This window comes from Pistacia vera, unplaced genomic scaffold (genome assembly GCF_008641045.1).
Source record: "Pistacia vera cultivar Batoury unplaced genomic scaffold, PisVer_v2 Contig521, whole genome shotgun sequence".
NCBI classification, from domain to species: Eukaryota; Viridiplantae; Streptophyta; class Magnoliopsida; order Sapindales; family Anacardiaceae; genus Pistacia; species Pistacia vera.
In genome coordinates, this window is record NW_022196359.1 from 27,763 (window position 1) to 41,442 (window position 13,680).

General features: G+C 35.2%; 1 protein-coding gene across 1 annotated transcript; it reads left to right on the forward strand.

The window, feature by feature from the left end:
• Window positions 1–3,660: 3,660 nt before the first annotated feature.
• Window positions 3,661–11,076, forward strand: LOC116106727 (BTB/POZ domain-containing protein At1g04390). The gene is made up of 9 exons (XM_031393057.1): window positions 3,661–3,756; window positions 5,093–5,600; window positions 5,693–5,826; window positions 5,910–6,352; window positions 6,476–7,624; window positions 8,088–8,240; window positions 8,582–9,039; window positions 9,664–9,734; window positions 10,603–11,076. Exons 1-7 carry the CDS (start codon window positions 3,661–3,663, stop codon window positions 9,021–9,023), a joined length of 2,925 nt encoding a protein of 974 aa, XP_031248917.1. The 3' UTR covers window positions 9,024–9,039; window positions 9,664–9,734; window positions 10,603–11,076.
• Window positions 11,077–13,680: the final 2,604 nt, after the last annotated feature.

A 13,680-nucleotide genomic window follows, 5' to 3' on the forward strand; every position in this document is an offset into this window, starting at 1 on the left:
ACAAATGGTTGGGTTGCAGTCAAGGATCTTCAGACACCCCTCCTCTAGATGCGCAACGACTGTTATCCAGTGCATCTGTTTGACGAGGTGATGCGTACACTCTTTAAACAAGGCCCAACCGTGGCCATATTTGGGCCGATCCCCCCTTACGTACTGCATAATCCTATCATCAAACCGGAAATCATCAGGGATGCAATCCGACTGTGGTGCGGCCAATCGTTTTCGCTTCGGTCCTTTTGCTACACCACTAGCAACGGCATTTTTAATTAGACCGATATGCCGAAACAAGCGTTTGCCCAAACGCCACATCGGTGATAGCACAGTCGGGATACAACAGTCACCATCACTAGTCGGTCGTAGCCTCATCAGTGTTCAATATCTCATCGATGTCTACATCAAATAAAACAACAAGATAAGTATGGAAAACACAGCAAAAATAAGGAAAATTAGTGAAAATAACTCACCATCCTCAAGCCACGTCCCCATCGTCAACAACTTCTAAAACCATTCCCGGGGATAATCCCTGTCTTACACTTTATATGGCCATCAATTCCCATCCATTGTAATACATAAAAGAGTTTTTTCCTTTCCTCTATTGGCCTATACAAATCGACATTTGAGTCCAATTTCCCTTCCCCACTTCCTCCCCTTCCTCTTTTTTACATCCCCACTTCCTTCGCCTCCCACTCCCCCTCCTCCATTATCACCGCCCCACTTCCACCACCAACCTCCTCAACCTCCTCCCTTTCTGGTGTTCCCTCATTTGTTTCTTCATTTTCTTCTTCTTTACCTGTGTCACTACCATGTAAGCGATTTCACAAACTTGCTCTTTCGGCTCTCTCTTTTCAAGCCAGTTTGCACTTCAACCGCCTTTAATTCTCCACCAACTTCCTCCTCCATTGTACCAACTTCGCCCTCCATTGTACCTACTTTCCCTCCCACCTTATCCACTTTCTCTCCACCCTTTTCATTGTTTCTTCCATCTTCTCAAGCTTTGCATAAACGGCTATTGTAAAACTCTCAAATAGGCCATTATGAGGTCAACAACCTCATTCTCCCTATGCCGATGTCTCGGCAAAGCGGTACTTGTTGTACCGGTTTGCTGAGCATACGAACCTCTTCCTCCCTCTTCTCCTCCTCATCCTCGGCCCCCCGAGCTTCATTATCCTCAGCATCAACGACATTGTCAAGCAATGACCTGCAACTGCCATCACATGCGTGACCCCTTTAGGTCCCGCATCAGGCGGTCTATCTGTTCATCCCTTTCATCCTCCATTGCTCTGAAAGATGTGACATAGTCCTCTTCCGCTTCATCCCCAATAGGGTCAAAAAGGGACGGCGACCTCCCTGCAATAAAAATAAAAATCAATCAATGAAGCAAATAAAAAAGCAACTGCATATTCAAAGCTTAATCCTTCAATCTTACCCCAGCTGCTTGATCTCAATCTCTAATTGGCCATAATCCCAATGGTTACAGCTCTCGACATGCCACCGCAACATCCTAGAAATTGCTGTTGCACATTCACATTGTTGCTCCTCCCTCCCGCCTTAGCAAGACAGTGGCCTCGTACATCCAAGCCTACATTGTAAAAAAACAGTCCATGTCATTACAAACACACATATATAAAAATATAACATAGAGCTATTATATTTACCTGCATTGCCCATGGGAACAAACAAATTATACGTGCTTGGTTTAGCCTTCCCGCCCCATTCGGCATGCTTTAACACCATGTCTGGTTTTTTCAGGCTCTTGATGGTTCGCTCAAATGATATCCGTCCCCACGGATAAGAATTAAAGAACTCCAAGTCGCTTACAAACAGCAACCAATCTTTCTCAATAGCTTTTGTTGAGTCACCAGCCATAGATAGAATGTAAAAACATATCAAGCACACTTTTATCTTCTCTGCATCACTAAACCGAACTGTAGATAGCCTCTTCTCTAAACTTTTCCTGTAATAGACTTTGCCCCTTTCAAAACCTTTTTACAAAAGTTTATGGCTCCCGCACTCTTCCTTACTGCGTCTGCCTCCGCCTTAGTTGGCACTTTCCCCGATCCTAAGCCCGTCACCAACGCATACTCCATCAACACAAACCGTAGTGGCTTTCCCTCCACCCCGAACCACATTTCTTTTTTTTCTTGCATTTTACTGAGTGCATCAACATGTAATGCACTCCCTGCCCCCAAAATGACTTTTTCCACTTTTTTCCGATTCTTAAAAATTGACCGAAACAATGTCACCAAAATCTCTTTCATCGTGCCTCATTCTAGCTAAAATGGCCCTTATTCTGTCAAAAACCTCCCGCTCGACCTCACCGTCACCTTGCAGGGAAGTAGGGTACCTTCTCACTTATAGGCTCCAACTCGTACTCTCTACAGCTTACGGTCCGCACAATCTGCACAATCGATATAATAAAATGTCATCAACAAAATAAACCAAACCACTGTAGTCGCTTAAGCGATCTCGGATCGCTTAAGAGATCTTTACTGTCTCATGCAAGATCGCTTAAGCGATTTAAATCGCTTAAGCGACCAAAGTTAACTGAGAATCTCTTAATCTGTGATTCTGCCCAGACCTAAGATCGCTTAAGCGACCAAGAGTAAAACACTCATGATCTCTTAAGCGATCTTTGGTCTGGGCAGAATCATCTGCCCAGATCTCAGATCGCTTAGCGATCATTTTATCGCTTAAGCGATCATTGCTGCGATCACGAGTAAAACAGAATAATCGCTTAAGCGATACAATGATCGCTTAAGCGAAATTACAAGCAACATTCCCAAACTACGTACCCTATCTTCGCCGGCCTTCTCCTCGTCGCCTGGACCTCCGGCGACTCCTCCTGCCCTGAATTATCGCCGTAATCCACCTCCTGGCCTGCATTCTCTCCGGAATCCCCCTTCTGGCCTGAATTCTCGCCTGACTCCTCGTCTTCACACCCCTTTGCTGGTTCTTCCCTATTTTCTTGTGCCGTCGGCGTCTCCTCTACGTGTGGACCACCTTCAATGGTCAGATATCCACCAGAGCAGCCATTGAACTGCTTGTGCCACCGGATCTAGGATTCGAAGTGGCGTTGGGCTTCCCTCCTCATTGTCATGTCACTCATGGTTTTGGATTGAATTTGGTGTCAAAGTTTGCAGTTTCGATCGAAAATCTGGACTGTATCGCCGGAAATGGCACATTTTTCGTTTACGGTTAAGGAAATCGTTTTAGGTTCACAAATCGATCGAAAATCGCGACTATATCGCCGAAAATCGCGACTGTATTCGGTTTAGGGTTCAAGAAATTGATTTAGGGTGCATCAATTGGTGTTGGATCGGAAAAATCGCGTCTCCCTTTCGTTCAAGAAATCCGTTTTCAACTGATGAATTTCGATTAAGCGAGGTGAATAGTTAGTGGGGCTTGTTTTGCGAAATTTCAAATTTTGAAAACTTTCATTATTTCTGATTCGGCCCACATGTTTTAATCTTCATTTTAACCCATTTATGTGTTTAATTAATCCTAACTATGCCACGTCATCTTCTCTAAATTATAAAATATTTGATACAGTTTCAAGGCCATTTTCTTAAATACGTACTTGGGGTACGGGTAGCTAAATTTTCTCTAAAATTTGTAAAAACCGCAAGGAAATAAAAAAAAATGAAGCTTCAAATTCAAAACATGGCGGAGGAGAGAACAACAGAGGCATTGTGGACACCTCTTCACTCTCCATCCCGTCTCTTCCATGCTCTTAGTCTCGGAACCAGGTCGCTTTCTGTTCATTTTCTTAAATTTTTATACGGAAGTTAGTTTTTTGATTTTGATTAGTTTAATTTTATTTGGAAATTTAAAGTTTGAAAGATGAAACAGATGCGGTGAAGTGGAGAGAATTGAAAACGAAATGGAGGTGACGGACATTGAAATACAGAACATGTAGTTCGCTCAATCGCGGCGTTTCTTGATTCTGTTCTGCTGATGCGTCGCACCTCCGCTCGTTAGTATTCTTGAGCTTCTATTGCTTTGGAAGTGCTTTTGTAGAGAGTGTGATTTTTAGTGAAAACACTTAGATTATGCCTTTCAAGTGATGTGTTCATGAGTTTCTGATTTTGGCACTTTAATTGGCCAATCAAGTTAATGTTTGGAATCAATATTTTTTGTTTTGAAAGTGATTTTAAAAAAAAAATCTTGCTTGACTAAATAGCACTTAATCGCGTCTCAATTCTGAAGTGCTTTTGTAGAAAGTGATTTTTAGTGAAAAGCACTAAATTATGCCTATCAAGGGCATGTCTGCGATACTTCGTGTTTGTCGTCAGTTTCTCATTTTAGTACTTGAATTATGCCAATAAAGTTAATCTTTGGAAATCATTATTTTGTTTTTGTAAGTGCTCTTAAAAGAATAAAAGCGATCTTGATTGACTAAAAAAACACTTTGGCTTCTCAACTCTGAAGTGCTTTTGTGGAAAGTGATTTTTAGTGGAAAGCACTTAAATTAAGCATATCAAGTGAATTGAGATAATACTTCGTGTTTGTCCGTGAGTTTCTCATTTTAGCACTGAATTATGCCAATCAATAATGCTTAGCAATCTATTATTTTTTGCAAGTGCTTTCAACTCTGAATGCTTTTGTTATCTTGATTGACAGATGAACACTTAATGACGCAACTCTGAAGTGCTTTTGTTTCAAAGAAGTGTTAATTGCACTATGAATCTATTGAGGGCTTTGTTTGTCCTAATTTTAGTTCTTTTTGCCGTTCACAATTTCAGGATTCTTACTCATATATGTGAGCTTTTGTATTCTTGAGCTCTATTGCTTTGGGAGTGCTTTTGTAGAAAGTGATTTTTAGTGGAAAAGCATTTGAATTATGCACTATCAAGTGAATCTTTGGAGAAGACTTCAAGTGTATTGATGAGTTTTTCATTTTAGCACTTGAATTATGCCAATCAAGTTAATGTTTAGAAACCAATTATTTTCATTCTCGCTATTGTTTTATAATAAAAGCGATCTTGCTTGATCAAAACACTTAATGGCTTCTCAACTCTGAAGTACTTTTTTCCGTGATTCTGAGGGCTTTGTTTGTCCTAATTTTAGTTATTTTTCCCATTCATAATTTCAGGATTCAGTTGCTCATATAGTTGAGGCTTTGGTGTGGATTCTACAGTATAAAAGTGGAGCTGTATTGAGTATGGCAGCAAATGTAGTTGTGAAGCTTTTGACCGTTATTCCCTCTTCTATATTACAACAGTATATATTGGATCTTGGTGATCCTTTGTTGTCCTTGTTGTCTTCCAATCAATTAGAAGTTGCTATTTCTTGTGCTACAGCTATGAACATGTTTCTCTCTAATCTGATTGTAAAGAAGGAAAAACAAGTTTGGGAAATGCTAAAAGAAAGAAATACTGTTGCCTGTATTGTTACTGAGATTCGAAAGTTTTCTTATGAGATTATGCCAATTGATTATTTCCAAGGGATTGCTTCTCTTTTGAGTACCATAATGTGGCGATGGCCCCAGTCTCGGTATGCTGTTTGGAATGATACTGTATTGATGAAAGTTTTAGACACTCTACTTGTAAAGCCTGACCTCTCGGTTAAAGTTGCAGTTGTGAAGTTGTATTCTTCATTAGGTAATTGCTTATCAATAGTGAATTTCTATATCTTCATCTCTTATGTTGAAGTTAATTTGTGGATTAAATTATCAATTATGTCCCTGTACTAGGTTTATGTGGTAATGCTGCCAAGAAGCTTCTAGACAATGGAGAAGCCCTTCTACAAACAATGGTTCTCTGCATGGATAGCTCATGTCCTCTTGCTGTCCGGGCAGAGGGATTCAGACTAGCCCAATGTTTAGCGGTAACAGTTGTAATTTGTTCTTCTCACAAAATTCCTACAAATATATGTCAACTATTAATATTTGTGTATGTTTTATTGTTCAGACAAATGAGCAAAGTTTCTTAAGAATGACAAGCTTGTGTTGTGAGCCTCTTGTTAAAGCTATTGTTTGTGGGATGAATAGATGGAGCTTTGGCTTTGGGAAGATTTTAAGTGACAAGATGTCTTTGCTAGTCGAGGCATGTCATTTGGGTCTGGTTACTCGTTGGGCAGGGAAGCATCACATTTATTTTTGGAACCATGGGATTGAAAAGGTTCTCCTTGATCTTATTCTGGAAGATTTTCACGGTCGACAATTACAACATTTCTCATCACTAGAAGAACAGATAACGATGGCGCAAGAGGGTCTTAATAAAAATTTTCTTCATGTTTTGAGGCCTTACATCTGGAATATTCTTGGATGGCTTGCAACATACTGTGAGGAAGACTTCACTCCTAATGCGAACGGAAATGAACTTCACATCAAAGTCCTTATTATATGTGCATGGTAACATTTTGTTATTGCAACCTTTTGTGTTTTTGTCTTTGTTATTCACTCTAGTCTGTAACTTTGTCAAGGTTAATATCTTTATCTTCAGGATCTGATTGTTTGTTCCCATTTTCTCTGTAGCTTGGAATTTGTCAATTCAATTAGCATGGGGCATCAAATCTGCGAAATTGATGCCATGCAAACCCCCAGAAGTGAATCAGCATCATGGGCAGTTCTCATGATGGTTTATTCTCCCTGCAAGTACATTTCGTCGAATGCTAGATTTATATTTTCGGAAATTCTATTGCCAAATGGAAAGGACTACTTGAAAAACTTGCTGCATTCCCTAAACTATGTATCATCAGTAGACTGTAGTGGATTGTCATATATACATCAAGCAGTCGTTGACTTGTTAGGGTTGACATGTTACTTAGGCTTGCCAGAGTATCAAAGGCATGTTATTGAAGGTAAAGGAATGAAGATAGCATCGGCTTTTGTGAGGTGGTACTGGAGAAATCATATGCATATTAAGAGGCAAAGGTTTAACCCTCATTGGGATAATAAGTTTTTGAAGAGGACTTGTTGCTGGGTACATGCTGAAGAATGGGAAGGCGATGATGTCCTTTTGCTCTATGGTTTATGGGCACTAGCTGAGTTGGTACACCTTTCGGGTTGTTTAAAAGATAATAGAGACATATATTGTGACGAGGTAAACAGTAAGGAAGTTCCTTTGGTTAGCATACTCCAGGAGATCTGCAATGACGCTTCTAGTGATGGACCAAAATGGTTTGCTGCATATATTCTTAGTCAATTTGGATTTTATGGTTTTCCAAGTAAACTGGGGAAAAGGATGGGGAAAGCACTAAATGAGGACGAACATGCAGATATTCAATTCATACTAACAGATGGGGAGACTTTGAGTGTACACAGTGTTGTTCTTGTGGTACGATGCCCATCATTGCTGCCTCCTGAAGTATTGCCTTTTGATGAGAAAGCATTGACTAATGCTTCAGTGACTGATGATGCTGAAAAGATCCATGAAAAGTTTCGGAAAGAAGTTCGTTTATCTGCTCATGTTGACAGCCAGGCGTTGCTGAGACTGTTAGAATATGTTTACTTTGGTTTTCTGGAAGCAAGAGATGAACTTGTGAATAAGTTGAAACCTCTGGCTAAAAGTTGTAATTTGCAATCTCTATTGCGACTGTTGTATAGAAAAAGTCCTACATGGGGAACTCCTATCCCCAGGTCTGATCTTGCTGCTGCTCTTGGTCCAGTTGGGCAGCGTTGTTCGTATGTTTTGCTCTTTATTTGTTTCCTTAAAGTTATCTTGATGCGCATTAGTTCAATCTGATCATTAATTCCTATTATGATCCCTAATTTTGTTTCTGATTAAGAAGCTTCATTATGAGTAATGTTTCAAATGCTGAAATCTGTGTGCTTCCCTGGTATGCAATGAAAGAACTGTCTTTGATTTGACAGTCTGACTGTGGGTAGATCTCTATGACTGACTTGCAGTAATCTTAAACATGTTTATTATTACAAATTGTGTGGTTGATAATAATTAAGTTCAATTTTTTTTTTCTGTTTTTGGAAAATTGGAACAGTTCATTATGAATAACTTTAGTATCTAATAAATTTGAGGAAATGGATGACTCATTATTTGGATGGAATGAAATTTTGGTTTGATTCCTTCATAGTCTTATGCAGTTTTTCTGAAAGTGTGGCCTTTAATTTACATTGTTTCTGTTTTCAGGGACATCATCCTGGAAGCTAAAGCAACTGAACTATCAAGCTGGACATGCAGTGTTTGCTCTCTACCAGTGCCACACATGCATGTTCATAAAGTTATACTATGGTCAAGCTGTGATTATCTCCGAGCATTATTTGAATCAGGGATGCAGGAGAGGTGCTGATACGACTGTCTAATATATCTTTAACAGTTTGTTTTTCTGTTGTCGGCTAATTTTCTGAAGCAACTGATGAAGCTATCATTTTGTTAGGGTACCTATTGTTTGGCCTTCGCAAGTCTTTATATATGAATGTTGGGGCCCTGAGTTGGTTATTTTGACTTATAATTTGTTTTCAATTACTGTAAATCAACTCTGAAATATCTTTTATATGATTTTAAATATCTTTCTTCCATATTCATAGAAACAATAAATGTTTTCTTCTCTTTAGTCTCTTTTCCCTTAGTATTTCTCTTTTTACAATTTATTCCAGTTCATTTGATATTATGCTTTCTTGCAGCCATTCACAAACCATAAAGGTCCCTATTAGTTGGGAAGCTATGATTAAGCTAGTGGAATGGCTCTATACTGATCAGCTACCAAGTCCTCCCAAAGGGTGTTTATGGGACAATATTGATTCTGAGGAAAAACTGTACCACCTGCTGCCATATATAGAGCTTTGTTGGCTTGCTGATTTCTGGCGATTGGAAGGAATTCAGGATGTATGCTATAGAGTGATTGTATCTTGTCTGGATTCTTCCCGAGAATTGTCGATTAAAATTATCCAAATTGCTTCTAAATTTTCTCTATGGAAGTTGGCTGAAGTTGCAGCGGAGCTCATGGCCCCTTTATATAATAAACTACGAGACTCTGGTGATCTTGAACAGCTGGATGAATTCTTAGTTGATATGGTTCGTACTGCTTCTGTTCGACATTGTCAAGAGATAAGCTTAGAATCTTGAAATGAGGGGTAATCAGGTAAGCAAGCCTTTCTAATGATAGATTAATCTTTGTAGAGTTATATAGGGTTAGTTCTTTTTAGTTAAATCTTTTCTGGTATTTGTTCATTAGGTGTACACCCTTTCCTTAATTCCCTGGCCTTCAGTTTACTAAAATTACAAATAAAATATTATGCTCGACACTTTCTATTTTAGGGGAAGGAAAGGAGGTTGGATCCACACCTCAGCTCCTCACTGTCCAACACCTGCTTTTTTCTCCCAATCCATTTCAGTCTCCAATTCTCTTAAATCTTTCCAAAAGCCCCAATAACTGTTTCTCTCAAGAGCCATGCTCTAAAAGAACCAGCCATTTAGTGATTCAGGTTGGAATTATTGTAGACATTCCGTTAAGATTTGATGACGATAAATTGGCATTAGTTGCTCCTTTTAAACCAGTTGGTATTACAACAATTGGGGTACTTTGAGTGTAGCAGTCAGAAACAGTTTATTTGTGTGGTGCCTGAGCAAGACTTCTTTTCAGAATATTTTTCATTCTCAAAGCATATAAAAGCATTAATATGTTGAGCAGTTAAGCTGAAGAGCTTGTTTGACAATCGTAGGAAAAAAAACTACTTATTCTTTTCTTTCTTTATTCATGTGGCAGGATTTATTGCTGAACTAAACATAAAACTTTGATTGGTTAAAAAAAACATCAACTTTCAGTATGTGAATAACGTAAGTATTCTCTTTTTATCTTTATTTGTGAGTTTGGATAATTATAAATTTGAGGGTTTTTAGTTCCATTCATAGAAGCTTGTTTGATATTTTACCGTATTTTCAAGTATACCAGGTGAATATATCTTAAAATCTTTCTTCAGCTCTCTTTTTTTTTCTTTCTCCTTGGCCATTTTTTCAGTCTGTCTTTGTGCTATATTTCTATGGTTTTAATCTTGGTGGCCACTTACGGATATTTGGTATCTGCAATTCCTAATTTCAGAATTGTTTTCAAGTGGGTGGGTTTACATACGTGTGTAGAGCTACAATCTTCTTCTTCTGTTTTTTTTTTTTTTTCTTGAATAAGAACCTATGAGGCTGAATTCTTCTTCCCAGAAAGAAATGGAAAGGAAAGAGAAGTTTTTAAAAATTGTAAATACCTTTCAGGAAAGGTGATTTCAAAATGTATAGCAGGACCAGTTTGGTACCTATAAGTTCCATAACAGATTATTAAAGCGAGAACTTATGAGACTTGGTGGGTTGTTGAAAATTCCAATCTTTTTGTTTCTTGGCACAGACTTTTGTATTGGTAAGACATTTTGTATTATTTGTTAGATAGTTATGGTAATATTCATTGTAGGACAAGTGAGAATCAATAATGGTTTGGTCGTTGCATGTACCTTAAGCTAAAGTTGTTTTCATGCCTCTGCCGGTTCTATACAACATACTGATCTTAATATGTAGTTTATGAAATAGATTCGAGTTGTTAATCTATGATATCTCTACGGAGCTGAAGATTCATTTCAGGAATTTCCAAGTTTTTTTATATTTGCATAACCTTAGCTAATATCATCTATTGGTTGGTCTGTTTTTTTGTCAATGTATGCAGAATTACTGCATCAAAAGGAATGCGATTGATTAACCTAGAGAATGATAGCAAAACACAGTTTTGTACAGCAACATAGTGATCATGGAAGACGGATACTTTAGAAGAACAAACCTAACGTTCCCGGTTTAAAATCTGTACAGTAACCAATATATTTGATTTATGACATTTTTTATGTGCAGTTGATTGTACTCTTATTATTGTTCTTGCATTTCTGAATCTTCATTGTTGAGTGCTTGAGCTTTCTAATTTATCGATTGATGTCTTGTTGGAGGGCTTTTTTGGTTCGTTGAGTTCACAGCATTGCTCGTGTGGAACGTTGGCTCTGGCTATAGTGCAGCATTATTTTACAAGTTTTTATGTTTTAATTTACAGGTTTCTTGTCATAAATTTACAATTTTTATGTTGATGCATTGTTATAAACATGTATTATACCACTACTTGGAAAAACGTCACATTGTTCCAAGATATGATGCAAGTCACCAATATTTCACATGAACATAATTATAGACTATGATATTTGAACATAATTAGTTTGATAACCTGTTTTAAAAAATAGTAGTCATATATGTATTCCAAATTATTATCCTCCATTATGAAGTATTTTATTAGAGATACAAAGGAAAAAAAGTAAACATATAATTACATTGCAAAAGCAATGTTATTCCAGTTGATGGCCAAGTACAGTATAGAGATAAAATTTTCTTTAAAAAAATAAAAATAAAAAGAGAATTAAGCCAAATACCACTATTCACACCCAATGACCCAATAACGGCAGCAAGGAGCTGAAACGTTTCTTGTCACTTTCACTTTGATGGTTAGGCCCTCACAACAGGTGGTCGCGGCAATTTTTATATTTATTTAAATTCATAATTTTAAATATTTATTTAGAATGATCTTATTGCCTATTGGTCTCTTATATTTTATCTTATTAGTTCGCTGTTACTATTTTCTTCTTGGTTACAGTTTTATCTCTTATAAAAATTATTAAGACAAAAATATTTTATGCACAATCCATCTAGAATAAAACTGTTTCTATTAATTTAAAATTTAAAATTTATTTTCTACATCATAAATCTAAAATAATATAGATTAAACATAACCTATATGTATTAAGTTCTTTGGGTTTATCTTATCCTTTTTTATTGTTTTTAACTTTCAATTGATTTGCACTTTTCTAGTATTATAAATTTATTATTATTATTATTATTATTATTTATATATTTTTTTTAAAGAAAATACATGTAGAGTCTATGATTGAAACTTAACAATGTGCGCAATTGACTAAATATGCTTGATTGATATGTTAAATGAAGATTAAAAAAAGATGAAGAGTAAATACAAAACAAGGTTTGAGAAAATATAAAATGAATAGTAAAAATATAAATATAAGAGTTATTTTGTAAATCGATAAGGTTTATTTAGACATTTATATTTGATTTAAAAATTTTAATAGGATAAATTTAGAAGTAAATTTATAAAGATAAATGATAAGGGACAAATCTAGACTTGGCAAAACGGGAGGGTGGGTCGGGTACGGGCCGAGCCTAATAGGTTTGGTCCCAAAACTGGTCGACTCTAAACGGGTCCAAAATATTGGACCTGATCCCTATCCTATGCGGGTATGAGCGGTTCCAAGTACCCTGCATTTTTCGGGGGAACCGGAACCGGAACCGCATAGTGCAGGTTCCCAAAAAAAGGAACCGGAATCAGAACCGCACAGTGCAGGTTCTTCAATTCAAGGAACTAGATAAAAATGCAGGTTCCGGTTCCTTTCAGGGTACCCTATAAAAAATCAATTACCCCTATTAGTTTAAAAAATAGCAAAAACACCTTATAAGTTACAAATACACCCCTAACAAATTTTCATTATTCATTCATTTGTGTCCAATGTAACTCCTAACCTGTAATCTCTAAGCAACAGAATTGTTAATATTAATTAAGTATTGTAATATGTTATAATATAATGTTATAATTAATTAAAACCATACCATAATTTATAATATAATGTTATAATAATTTGATTAAGTATTGTGTAAATTAGTAAATTACTAATGTTTATAATATAATGTCATAATCAATTAAGAATTATTTATATGTAATGTTATATTAATTATATGATCATACTATAATAGTATAATGTAAGTTATAATGAATTAGTAATCATACTATAAATCTATAATTTAATATTATAATTAATTAAATTTCAATAAATTAATTAATATACTAATGTTTATATGGAATGATAATGTTATTAAGTAATTATATTATAATATATAAGGTATGTTATAATTAATTAATTTCAAACGTTTAATTAAGTAATGTAATAATATAGTAAATACTAATGTTTATATGTAATGTTATAAATTCATAACTAATTAAGTAATATGTAATCATTTAACATGTAATGTTATAATTAAGAAGTGATCAAATATAATGTAAATAATAATATTATAATTTAATTGAGAATTATTAACTATAATGTAATGTTTAATTATGTTATAATAAAATGTTTATAAGGTAATGTTATAATTAATTAAATTTTTATCATTTAATTAAGGATTGTGCTAATGTTTATGTAGTAAATGTATTACTAATGTTTAAAACATAATATTATAACGCATAATCAATTAAGTAATCATTAATTATATAATGTTAATTAATTATAGATCATACTATAAAGTATAATGTAATGTTATAATGAATTAAGTAATCATACTAAATCTATAATTTAATATTATAATTAATAAATTTCAAACATTTGATAATATACTAATGTTTATAATGGAATGTTATAATTAATTAAGTAATCATATAAATATATAAGGTAATGTTATAATTAATTAAATTTTAATCGTTTAAAGTAATGTAATAAATAGTAAATTAGTAAATACTAAGTTTATAATGTAATGATATAAATTCATAAATAATTATGTAATTATGTAATCATTTAACTATGTAGCTATAAATAGTAAGTGATCATAAATATAATGTAATATAATAATATTATAATTTAATGAGTAATTATTTAACTATAATGTAATAACTTAATTAATGTTATAAGGTAATGTTATAATTAAT

What these genes read in the sequence shown, in the direction of transcription:
- LOC116106727 (XM_031393057.1), top strand. Translation starts at nt 3,661, where the DNA reads ATGGCGGAGGAGAGAACAACAGAGGCATTGTGGACACCTCTTCACTCT. An exon ending in TCGGAACCAGGTCGCTTTCT is followed by an intron (nt 3,757 to 5,092) that starts GTTCATTTTCTT and finishes TCATAATTTCAG; the next exon opens with GATTCAGTTGCTCATATAGT. An exon ending in GACTAGCCCAATGTTTAGCG is followed by an intron (nt 5,827 to 5,909) that starts GTAACAGTTGTA and finishes TTTATTGTTCAG; the next exon opens with ACAAATGAGCAAAGTTTCTT.